At 42.6% G+C, this 12,725-nt stretch overlaps 1 protein-coding gene across 1 annotated transcript; it reads left to right on the top strand.

Moving 5' to 3' along the window:
- Positions 1 to 3,817: 3,817 nt before the first annotated feature.
- On the top strand, positions 3,818 to 11,522 carry LOC4345514 (phospholipase D alpha 1). The gene is made up of 4 exons (XM_015793624.3): positions 3,818 to 4,056; positions 8,141 to 8,209; positions 8,717 to 10,568; positions 10,819 to 11,522. The coding sequence occupies exons 1-4, from the start codon at positions 3,934 to 3,936 to the stop codon at positions 11,271 to 11,273; spliced, it is 2,499 nt and encodes an 832-aa protein (XP_015649110.1). The 5' UTR covers positions 3,818 to 3,933; the 3' UTR covers positions 11,274 to 11,522.
- Positions 11,523 to 12,725: the final 1,203 nt, after the last annotated feature.

Here is a 12,725-nt window from a genome sequence, read left to right as displayed (position 1 = left end):
GTCCGGCCGAGGCCGGGCTGGGTTTTCACCCGCCGTCCACCACCTGCCAATCTACCACAGAAACTCCATTGCTCCACCGCCATAAAAAACCTCTGCCGGCGCGTCGGTACACTGCACCGGCGCCCCCACCGGCTAGTATCCGCGTGCAGCCACCTCACCAGGCTCCGCCTCCATGACATCACCTCCTGCTGCGTAGCCATCACGCGTCGGCCGTCCTCGATGCCGCCGACCAAGCCTACACGCGCTTCATGGCTGCCGGCCGCAACTTCTTCGGTGAGCTGGCGCCACCTCCACCGTCACGGAGTCGAACCTCGCCCGCCGCCGTGCCACCGGGCACCGCCGTCGATCGCCAGCAGTAGACCCCGCCACCGGTCACTTCCCCGCCATTTCTAGGCGCGGATCTAGCGGTCACTTCCACCGCCGCCATCACCTCCAAACGCCGCCGCCACCCCCGCCAAATGCCACCGCCCCACGGCACTACCCCGCCGCCAACTTCCTTCCTACCAGATCCGGCCGGAACGCACAAATCTGGGCGGTTCCACCGTTCCAAATGCCGAGCAGCCCCCTACCCCTGCGTGGTGAGAGAAGCGAAGCCCCGCCGCCCCCATCCTTGCGGTCACGCAGCTTTGCCGACGGCCACTCAGGCGGCGGCGAGGCAGAGGAGGAGGGAAGGAGAGGTCGGCGATGGCAGCCAAGTCGCCTCCCGTGTCGCCCGAGGGGGATGGCGACGCGAGGGCCGTTCGCTCCTCAAATTTAACGGAGATCCATGGGTGGATGTCCACTCAACCAAATATCTATGAGAAAACTTTAAAAAAATTGATAAGATAAATTAATGTGTAATATATTACTTCACAAGTATGTAAATTCAAATTCAACTTCTAGTGTAAAAAAAATAAGAAATTTAATACAACCTTTACAAGTTGAATTTGAGGTTGCTTTGTGGAGTGATATATTACCCATTAATCTATCGTGTCAAATTTTTTGAATTTTTTTTTATTTCGTGGAGGCAATTGAAGGGATTGCCGATTTGTTAAACGGTGTACACATTAGTAGAGGCCTGTGGATGAAATCATCACGGCAATGCCGCAACTCTCTAATCGATCGATTTCATCTATTATTGCTGCATGGGTATCCGAAAGATTACTTTCTCAGCAACCTTTACCTTCTAAAAGGATTGTTTTATGTATCTCTCTGACTTGTATCAGTTTAAAGCAACGTACATGGGAATTTATATTTCCCTACTCTTATTAATATATATAAGTCGAATATTCAAAAAAGCCCGCATGCCATCCAAAAACCTCATAAAAAATTAGTCATGTAATTTAAATTCGAGCTATTCAAATAAAAATATCATTGTTTTTATTCGTATATGCTTTTACTTGTATAGCATGTGACATCAGCGATCCAGAAGTTTCATAGGGCATGTCTTATAGTCCCTCCATTAGTTTTTTAATAGATAATGTTGTTGACTTTTAAATACATGTTTGATCATTTGTCTTATTCAAAAGTTTTAAAGCATCCATGCCTAGATCCAGTAGCTTGAAAACTGGTTGGCGTCGGATGCAGCCCCAGGAGTGAAGGTTTGCCGGATCTGGGGCATCCGTGGCTAGATCCGGCATCTTGTCGGCTCAGTTGGTGATGATGGGTGATGATGGACGCTCCATTTATTTTTGGAGGGTGTCGGTGGCTGCGGTGTAGGAAAGTAGGTCACCTTGACACACTACGTTGGGCTAGGGCAGCTGTAAACACACCTGTGAGCGAGCACAACTGACAGTGGGACTGCTTTAACATTGGCAGCTCGGTGGAGGCTATGGTGAAAGCCTAGACGGCAATGCCTGTGGGCGCCGTTCTCTTCTTGGAGGTGACATTTTTGTCTCCTCGTCATGCTGTGTTTCGATTCTTCGAATGAAAACCTAGCTCAAGGCCAGCAATGACGACGTGGTTTGGCATGGTGTCCTTCTTGAAGGCATCATCGAGAAAATCCTTCATATCTTTGCTAGTGTGGGAGTCTTCCTTTCTTCTAGCTTGTTGCATGGCCTTGCCGTTTATGTGTTGAGCATCGTTTGTTGACTGTCCTTTTCCGTTGCTATGTTGTTTAGGTTAGTTGAAGACTTTGTTGGAGTTGTGATTTTCACTCAGTTTTTTCTAATTAACTATGTGCTGTAAAATTCAGTTCCCTTTTTTTCTTAAAATAGGATACATTCTTCTTTATTTAAAACATCGGGAATGGGTTGACCGTTCGAAAAAGAATTTATAATTGATGATCAGGAAGGTGCAGATTGAAGACGTATTTCATTATCCCCTATCCCACAAAAGCTTGATGAGGCACGATCCTAAACATGCATATATGTTGTCATATCCCTATTATCATAAATATATGTTTCCTTTCACTAGGGTTATGGGCTTGTGTCAAAGCAGACCTTAGGAAGATTCAAATACATTATTGTTCTCGTCTCTCCCAACTAAGACTCAATACCTAACGAGATCTCATTTTAATTAGGTTCCTTTTGTAGTTTCCCAGAGAAGTTGGTATATAGAATTGTTCTTGCCATTCCTAATATTTTACCTGATTTTTTATTGTAAATTTGCGTACAGATATATTGAAAAGTACAATTGAATTTGATATGCAATTTTTGCTATGTGTAATTATATTTTGTTCACACAGCTATATGGCTATTTGCTCCATTATAATCTTGATACACCACAATATAACGGTGCCCATATTTCTATTTTTTAACAAAAAATATTTTTCTTATTTTACACCTCTAAGCTATTTCATTGGAGCACTTAACCTCTATAAATAATTTTCTCACTCATTTTATACCCCAGACTACTGAAAGTCATTCAACTTACTCACTAATGTTATTTCTTCTTTTTTTTTCTCTCTCTCTATACAAGTCGAATTTTGCATTAAAATTTGGTGTGATTGATAGATGCACTATATAATATTTTTTTTGGAATTTTTATTTAAAAACTAGAACTCATTTAAACATTGAGGCTTTAAATTTCAAGTCAACAATCATGAAAATTTCGAAAAATATTTTACAATTTTAATAATGATGTCATCTATAGCTCTAAAAATTTTTAGCTTAAAATAAAAATCATATGAAGAAAAGAAAAGGAGAGATATCATTAAGAAGTAAAGTGGCCCATGTTTAATAGTTTATGAGGTATAAAGTGAGCCTAGAAAATAGTTTAGGATATTAAATGCTTTGGTGATATAGTTTGGGAGAGGAAAGTAGATTTTTTTTTAATTAACATGTTAAATTTTAGGACGCATATTAGGCTTTTAGAAACTCAAACTTTGCATATCTTGACCAATAATTAGTTGCAGCTAATAAAAGTCATCTGTAGCCTATAGGTTCATATTTTAGAGAGTTTTACAAAAGAACAACTTTTTACGAGTAATCGTAAATCAACACCTAATGCCATTGTTACTCTACCGTAGTAGTATATGTTGTTTGCATTAATTCATACCTAGGAAGTTTTTTTTAACGCAAAAGGTAGAGAGACTCTACCTTATAACCATTGTATTAATAGCTAGGAAGTACTACAACATAGATGCCTGTTTCTTCGCTTAAGATGGAGAAAAGCACAAAGCCAGTTCGAAAGAACACTGTCACTTATCCTTGGCTTTCCTTGTGCGCCTGAGTATCCCTTGCTGCCAGATCACTTAATTCTGCAACCTGGTAATATATATAGGTATCTCTGTAATCGCTGGCTGGCGACTTTGTCCTCTGATTAATTGTGCTTCACGGAAGGAAGGAAGGAGACTGCAGATCACAACCCTGCACTGGCTAGCTATATATACACATACGCGCGCAAATCATTAAGTTCAGGACAGATACTAACAATAACAGAGAGAGAGAGAGAGAGAGAGAGAGAGAGAGAGAGAGATCAGGATTAAGGTAAGCTGAGGGAGAGGTTGCAACCATGGCACAGCGGTTGCTGCACGGGGTGATGGAGGCCAAGGTCCTGGAGGCCAAGCTGTCGTCAGTGTCCTCAGAGGCATCAGATTATGGCCATGGGCAGCCCAAGCTGGCTGCCTATAGCAAGGTATACATATAAGATTCGGAGAGCTCTGATAACTTGACGCTGTTTGTTTGACATCCCGATCTACTTTCGTTCACTCAGATGATCTCACATACTATTCTAGCTCACAAGTATCAATTAAAGCAAATTGGCAACAGGAAATTGTCAAATTATCAAATTTTTCTAAGAGACATTGTTTCGCTTGGAGCTGACTGTAAGACGTAATTGCTTATTAAGGACCAATAAATAATTTATGAATAAAATTTAAATATATATGCATTCTTAGTGAATCAAAAGCTTATATAAAAATAACAAAATCAATTATAAAATTAAGATTCAAAATTTAAATTTTGGATATGGCTAATAAGCTCAACAGCAAATGAATAGCTTGTACGATGGCACTTATGTATAATAACAATTATAGCTAGCCAACGAAACTACATGCTAGACAATTTCACTGATGTGAAAGAGGGAGAATAGAGATAGGAGGGGATTGCTAAACATTTGCCTGCTAGACGAAGTACTCCCTCCGTCCTAAAATATTAAAATATAAGTGAGATAGGAGGGGATTGATAAACATGCTCCCTGTCCTGATTCGTAGCACTTAAAAAATGTCACATCCGTTCAAAATCCCTTATATTTGGGGACGGAGGGAGTATATTTTAAGAATTTAAGATTGTCTCAGAAATATTGTATTTTTAGAATATTAGGTGTCACATCAATCATCTCTTGTTTGAAATTATCTTCATTTTACCCCTAACTACCTCCCACATCCAATTCATTATTTAATGAAGAGCATATATGTCATTTTTCTTCCTAATACTTTACCTTCCAAGTGTTAGAAATGCACTTGTAACATAATAACAGATATAGTACTATATGAAACACAATTTTCGAGGGAAACCCAGTTTCAGCAGAAAACATGTCTATCAATGTAGCTAAAAATAACCATAGAGCCCATTGAAATAAATAAAGTGTACTCTTATTGGTGACAGTAAGTGCATTTCCAGTGGATAGTTTTATTTTGTGGTTTCCAATAGTGCAACATAATCCATTGAGGCTTGTAATTATGAATAAAATTAAATATCTCCAATACACTGTTTCATTTCGTGGTTTCCAATGATTTAGTCACAATGGACTTTCATTCTATTTCCAAGATATAGTTAAGTGCGTAAGGTGGTGTTTGGATCCAAGGACTAAACTTTACTCCCTGTCATATCGGATGAATTTGGAGTATTAAACATAGACTACTTATAAAACTAATTACATAAATGAGAGCTAATTCGTGTGACAAAATTTTTAAGCCTAATTAATCCATAATTAGCGCATGTTTACTATAGCATCACATAGGCTAATCATGGATTAATTAGGCTCAATAGATTCGTCTCGCGAATTAGTCCAGCATTATAGAATGGGTTTTATTAATAGTGTACATTTAATATTTATAATTAGTGTCTAAACATCTTATGTGATAGGGACTAAAAAGTTTTAGTCCCATCTAAACAGGGTCTAAACCAAGTTTCATCTAGATGAAACCCACTTCTTGTTTCTCTTCATAAATTTCTTGAGTTTAGTTTATATGGCATTGGCATCTCATTTAATAAGATTGAAAACTATTATGAAACTTGCACCGGGAATGGCCTAATATCCATTGAGCCAACTCTTGTGTGTTATTTTAGGAAGTGGACTCTCTTAATGAGATGGAAGACTTAAGGTTGACTTTGGAAGTGAGTTTGGAATATGATTTTTCAGGGTGCGCAAAATGTATTAAGCCATTAGTGTATAACTAATTGAGTATCTATTATATTATTAGAACAGGTTTGAAAAGAGGCAACGCGTTCGGCGTGGACGCTAGAAACTCCCACATTAATCAGAGAAAAAGCAAGTTAAGTATGAATACATTTACAAATAGCTAAAATTAGAAATATTGAACCAAGAGTCCATATAGAACACTACTAGAGATTAATTAAAATTCGAAATAAAAAAATAAAAAAAAATTGAAATTAGAAAAATAAAAATAAGAGTTCAAGTAGAAATATAATTTAGAAATAACTAAAATTCGGAATGAAAAATAAAGAATGTTGAGAGAATAGTCCAATTCAGAATAAAAATAAAATAAATTTCAAAATAGAAAAATAATAATAAGAGTTCAAATAAAAATACAATTTATAAATAACTAAAATTAAGGATAAAAAATAAGGACTATTGAAAGAAGACCATCTACAACACAACATTATTTAAATTTTGGACAAAAGAATAAATTCTAAGATTAGATGAGTGAAAATGAGAGTTCAAGTAGCAATACAATTTAGAAATAACTGAAATTCAGAAAAATAAATAGTGCAAGAACAGTACATATAAAATATAGTATGAGGCTAAATAAAATTCAAAATAAATAATAAAATAAATAATGGAATTCGAATTAAAAATAAAATAAATTCTGGAATAAGAAAAAGTAATATAACAGTTGAAGTAAATACAATTTATAAATAAAAATGAGAGTAAAAAATAGAGTTTTAAAAAACAATAGTTCATCTAGAAAATAACGATGATAAATGATAATAAAGATGAAGGAGTAATGGGCTTATAAAGAAATAGAGTAGTGATGGTCGACGGGACATCTAAAAATATAAAATAAACCCCAAAAATGATTAGGTTCGATTTTTAGAATCCCAAACGATTAAAAATAGGACCGATGGGTAAGCCATTAAGCGACATGTATGCGACGGTTGGTGGGACTTCTAAAAGTAAAAAAATAAACCCTAACAATAATTATGTTCGATTTTAAAATGACAATAAAGAGGGGATGCCATAGAGGAATACAATGACGATGTTTGACGTGACTTCTAAATATAAAAAGGAGGCCAATGAGACAATAAATTCTAAAAGCTATAAGGTCCAATTTTTAAATGTTACAAGATAATGAATGTATATCCATTATATATATGTATGTGTGTATGTGAATCAAATAAATAGGTAATAAAGGAGTAAGGGATAGTGACAGGCGTGACTATTAAAAACTACTGCCTCCGTTTCAGGTTATAAGATTTTCTAACATTGCCCACATTCACATAGATGTTAATGAATCTAGGCACGCATATATGTCTAAATTCGTTAGCATATATATAAATTTAGGCAATGCTAGAAAGTTTTATAATATGAAACGGAGAAAGTATTAAATTAGAAACCCGAGATGATAACATACGATTTTTTAAAGTCCTAAGGCAACATTATAGCTATTTAACAAATTGTAAGTAAAATCGTTTGTAAAAAATAGATAACTTCGTATAGGTGCTAGCCACGCAATTGCGCGAGCAACCCAGCTAGTTAATTATTATAAGTTAAAAATAAGTTTATTTGATTCTTAAAAGAAACATCTATATTAAAAAAAGAGCAAATTTCACGAAACTATATGTATTTTGATCAATCTATCATAAATAGATTTAAGATATTGTATAAAAAGAAACTACAAATTAACATCAGTTTTACCACAAAAGTACAATTTTTGTTACCTCAATAATGCTATGGATATAAACTCTAAAATTTGTAGTTCTTTAATAACTTCATCACAAATTAAAGTTGTAGACTTGTGATACAATGCTTTAGATATGTGGTTGTATCATAAATTTGATGATAAATTTGTAGTTAAATCTATAGTTTTACGATAGTTTGGTTAAAGTTCCTATAGTTTTCTGAAATTTACTTAAGAGAAACATTGTTTAGCATTTTGGGAAGCGTGTGTGCTAACGAAAATCAAGCAAGCTGCCAATACGGGACCTTAGTTTTGGTTGGGCTGAACTAAATGGATATGCCCTTATAAATTGATAGTTGTTTATTCTCTCACAGTGCCATATAATTAATGGATATCTCAATTATTTCAAGTCCTTAAATTAATAGCTGATCTATGGTGTATTCTGTTCCTCTTATCTCCTTAAGCTACATCATAATTAATCTAAGGAACAAAATTGAATAGAACACGTAAAGCCAAACCCATTCACCACGTTTACCATTTTGTCATTTAACTTAAGTCACACGCATAGGATTTCGATCTAGTGACATATTATAACCGTGCAATTTGAGAAAAGAAATCGACTTGTGCTTGTACCAGAGTCAGAAGCTGCCGAGGACAAAGCTCTTGTCACTAATCATGAAGCTGCCGTTCATCTTCACCTGCCAGGTTCGAAAACTCTCCTGTCACTGGTCATGAAGTAGCCACATACGCCATCTAATTGTCCATTATTAATTATTGTACTTAATTATGCAGTAATGCTTCTGTAACTAATTCCAGCTGATACTTGCCAGTACTATCTTCCTTCAATTCGTTGTTTAATAGATATATAGCATCGTTAATTTTTAAAGTTACCTCCTTCATTCCAAGATAAATTAATCTAATATAAAATATGACACATCTTAATTTACGAATTTGGACACATATAATAGTAAGTTAATTTATTTTAAGAGGAGGAAGTACATCAACCATTAATATTATTAAAATTGTCCAAATAGAAAAGAAATGTGCTTTAAATATATTTAATGATAAACCAAGTTAATAAATAGTACGTACTATTTTAAATCAGACGAACAGTAGTTGTACATAAAGGTCGAAGGTATTTATGTATTGAAAAAACGGAGTAACTTCCTTGTAAAAGAAAATAATGATACTGGTTAACTGATGCACTCGCAGAGGTTCGACAAGTCCACTGACCAAGCGCACCACGGCGACGGCAAGTGCCTCGTCTACGCCACCATTGGCATGGACGCGGCGCGCGTCGCCCGGACGCGCGCCACCGACCAGCCGCAGTGGACTGAGGAGCCGCTCCACGTCTACTGCGCGCACGACGCCAGCGACATCGTCTTCACCATCGTGACGACCGGCGGCCACCGCGACGGCGATCCTGAAGACGGCACCGCCGAGGAGGTCGTCGGCCAAGCCTACCTGCCCGCGGACGACGTCGGCGGCGGCAAGGAGATCGACCGGTGGCTCCCGCTCTGCGACGAGAAGAGGAAGCCACTCGAAGGCCTTGACAAGGTTCATGTCCAGCTCCGGTTCACCGACGTGATGTCCGACGTCACGTCGCGGTGGGGCAAGGGCGTCGATGGTCCCGTGCCGCCGCCGCCGTACACCGGGCTGCCCCGCGCTTTCTTCGGGCAGCACCGCGGATGCAAGGTGACCCTGTACCAGGACGCGCACGTCGCGCCGCCGCTCGCCGGCAGCAGGTGCTGGGAGGACGTGTTCGACGCCGTCGCCAACGCCCGGAGTCTGGTGTACATCGCCGGCTGGTCGGTGAGCACCGACGTCGCGCTGGTGCGCGACCCGAGGCGGCCCGCGCAGACGCTGGGGCACCTGCTCAAGTCGAAGGCCGGGGAGCGCGTCGCCGTGCTGCTTCTGGTGTGGGACGATCGGGCGGCCACCGGCCTCGGCGCGGCGCGGCGGGACGGGAGGATGGGCGCGGCGCGCGGCGAGGACACGGCGAGCTACTTCCGCGGCACGGGCGTGCACTGCGTCGTGTGCCCCCGGGACGCCGTGTTCACGCACCACCAGAAGGCGGTGGTCGCCGACGGCCCGCGCGGCCTCGTCGCGTTCCTCGGCGGCATTGACCTCTGCGGCGGAAGGTACGACACGCAGGAGCACCCGCTGTTCCGGACGCTCGCCACCGCGCACCGCGACGACTTCCACCAGCCCAGCTTCCCCGGCGCGTCCGTCGCCAAGGGCGGGCCGAGGGAGCCGTGGCACGACGTGCACTGCCGCATCGAGGGCCCGGCGGCGTGGGACGTGCTCGACAACTTCGAGCAGAGGTGGCGGGGGCAGGGCGGCGCCGGCGGCGAGGCCCTCCTCGCCCGCCTCCCAAGGAGCTCCGCCGCGCGCGAGGCGGTGGAGCAGGACAACCAGGAGTGGCACGTGCAGGTGTTCCGGTCCATCGACAGCCGCGCGGTGGACCGGTTCCCGGACACCGCCGGCGAGGCCGCGCGGTGCGGCCTCGTCACCGGCGCCACCGGCGACACCGTGGAGCGCAGCATCCAGGACGGCTACATCCACGCCATCCGCCGCGCCAAGTACTTCATCTACATCGAGAGCCAGTGCTTCCTAGGGAGCTCCTACGGGTGGAACCGTGACGTCGCCGGCGGCGCCGCCACCGCCAAGAACGCCGCCGCCGCCGCCGTGGCGCCGCACACCATCCCCAAGGAGCTGTCGCTGAAGCTCGCAAGCAAGATCAGGTCCGGGGACTCGTTCAGGGTGTACGTGGTGCTCCCGATGTGGCCGGAGGGCGTGCCGGAGAGCGCCACCGTGCAGGCCGTCCTGGACTGGCAGCGGCGGACCATGGAGATGATGTACAAGGACGTGGCGGCGGCGCTCGCCGCGAGGGGCTCGACGCAGAACCCCAGGGAGTACCTCAGCTTCTTCTGCTTGGGCAACCGGGAGCCGTACGTCCCCGGCGAGCACGCGCCGCCGGAGCGGCCGGAGCTCGACAGCGACTACATGAGGGCGCAGCAGGCCAGGCGCTTCAAGATCAACGTCAACGCCAACATCATGATAGGTACTCCCCTCTGTCCCAATCTATATTACGTCGTTTAGTTTCCACATAACGTTCTTCGTATGATAAACTTTTGAATAAAACGAATAGTTAAATACTTAAATGTTATCTAAAAAATCAATGGCATCATAAATTTTAGGACGAAGAGAGTACATTATATGGACCAGGGATATTGACAAGATATGGACATTTGACAAGAACACGATGATCAAAACGAAACCGTTGACAATCGATCGCCATGATTTTTTTGCAGTGGACGACGAGTACATCATCGTGGGGTCGGCGAACGTGAACCAGCGATCCATGGACGGCGGCAGGGACACGGAGATGGCGATGGGCGCGTACCAGCCGCGGCACCTGGACACCCCGAACTCGTGGCCGAGGGGGCAAGTGCACCAGTTCCGGCTCGCGCTGTGGCGGGAGCACCTCGGCCAGGCGGCGTTCCAGGCCGCCGCCGCCGCCGGCGACGACATGATCTACCCGTCGCGCCATGGGTGCATGAGCCGGGTGAACCAGGCCGCGCGGCAGCACTGGGACATGTACGCGAGCGACAAGTTCCAGGGGAGCCTCCCCGGCCACCTCATGGCGTACCCCGTCGGCGTCGGCGACCGCGGCGAGCTCTGGGAGGCCGTCCCTTTCTTCCCGGACACCAACGCCAAGGTGTTCGGCTGCAGCTCCGACGAGCTTCCACCGGTCCTCACCACATGAACTTGTGCTAGCCTCCAATCACAATAATTAATATATATATATATATATATGCAGCGAAAATGTATTGCTTGTTGTACGAAAATATATGAGGTGGTGATTTGTGAATAAAACCATGGTGTATGAAAATGCATAAAATGCTTCTGCTGCAGTTGTAAACATGAACTGTACTAATTTATGGATTTGTGATATGAGCTATGAATTCGGATCTGGCGCCTCTGTGACTGATCTGGCTGCGGTCAACCGGCAGCGTGAAGATGTCCTTGGAGGGCGACACGATCTGAGCTGGTGGAGGCTACAACAGCAGGAAAACTGACGTAGGTGATGGCAGCGGGCGGCCGGTGTGGTTGACGGCAGCGAGAGACCTGTGCAGGCAATGGAGGCTGGTGGAGGCCGCGCGGTGTCTTGGCGATGGCCGGTGACACCAGCTGCTGGCATCGACGGCGGGCGCAGTTGCGACTCCAACAGTGGCGGCGACACCGATGGTGGGCGCGACAGTTGGTGGTTGCCATATGCACCAACGGTAGGCCATGGACTTCGATGGCGAGCACGGTGCACTAAAGGTGTGGGAGCAGCGGCTGGAGCCTGGGAACGGCTGGTGCAACAGCTGCCTAGCTAAGCTGATGGCGGTGGGTGACTTTCTATACTTAGTGTTTCTATAGGGTGGCATGTTTGTTAGAATCATATGGTAATGGGACCACCTATACATTTGTCGACAAATTTTCTCCTAAAAATTTGATAGATGTAATTATAGTATAATCGTAGTGTAATTACACTGTAACTTGTATGTAATTACACTGTAATTTGCATGTAACTACAGTATAACTTGTATGTAAGTTTCACGTAATTTTGAATCGTTAGATCTATTACAAGATTTGTTATAGTGAGGAAGAAAAAAATCACAGCACACACATATGTGAAAAGATTTGTTCCCACGACCTCCATTTTACCGAAATAACATGTTACAGAGAGATTTTTGAAAGTTACATTATAGTTACAATGTAATTACATGCAAATTACAGTGTAATTACACTACGATTGTACTGTAGTTACATCTGTCAAATTTTTGGAAGAAAATTTATCGATAAATATATAGCAAAATCGTATTTACTAAGCAATGGCCTAAATTATGTAGAGAAGGACTTCGTAATAATACTGTATTTTTACAAGAAAGCTAATTGGCACGCGCTAGCTGGCGGCACGGTCCCACCCCCGCACGGCGTTTTTTTTCCCTTTTTTCATGATTTTTTTCTTTTGTTTTTGCTCTTTTTTCTGATTATTTTTTAAACATTTTTAGCACACGTATTTTTAAATAGTTTGTGTTAAAAGTATTTAAATCATGACTTGAAAATTTTTCAAATCTTAACTTAAAAATTTTCAACTCTCGAGTTGAAAGTTTTTGAATCTCAAGTTGAAAGTTTTTAAATCTGGGTTGAATATTTTCAAAGTTGAGTT

The sequence above is a fragment of the Oryza sativa genome, chromosome 8 (genome assembly GCF_034140825.1).
Source record: "Oryza sativa Japonica Group chromosome 8, ASM3414082v1".
NCBI classification, from domain to species: Eukaryota; Viridiplantae; Streptophyta; class Magnoliopsida; order Poales; family Poaceae; genus Oryza; species Oryza sativa.
Note: the sequence above shows the minus strand (reverse complement) of the source record. Positions and strands in the feature narration are given on the sequence as shown.

Bases quoted from the DNA above. Each gene is read 5' to 3' on its own strand.
- LOC4345514 (XM_015793624.3), top strand. From the start codon at position 3,934: ATGGCACAGCGGTTGCTGCACGGGGTGATGGAGGCCAAGGTCCTGGAG. The intron at 8,210-8,716 runs GTTCGAAAACTC...ATGCACTCGCAG, and splicing joins CGTTCATCTTCACCTGCCAG to AGGTTCGACAAGTCCACTGA. The intron at 10,569-10,818 runs GTACTCCCCTCT...ATTTTTTTGCAG, and splicing joins CAACGCCAACATCATGATAG to TGGACGACGAGTACATCATC.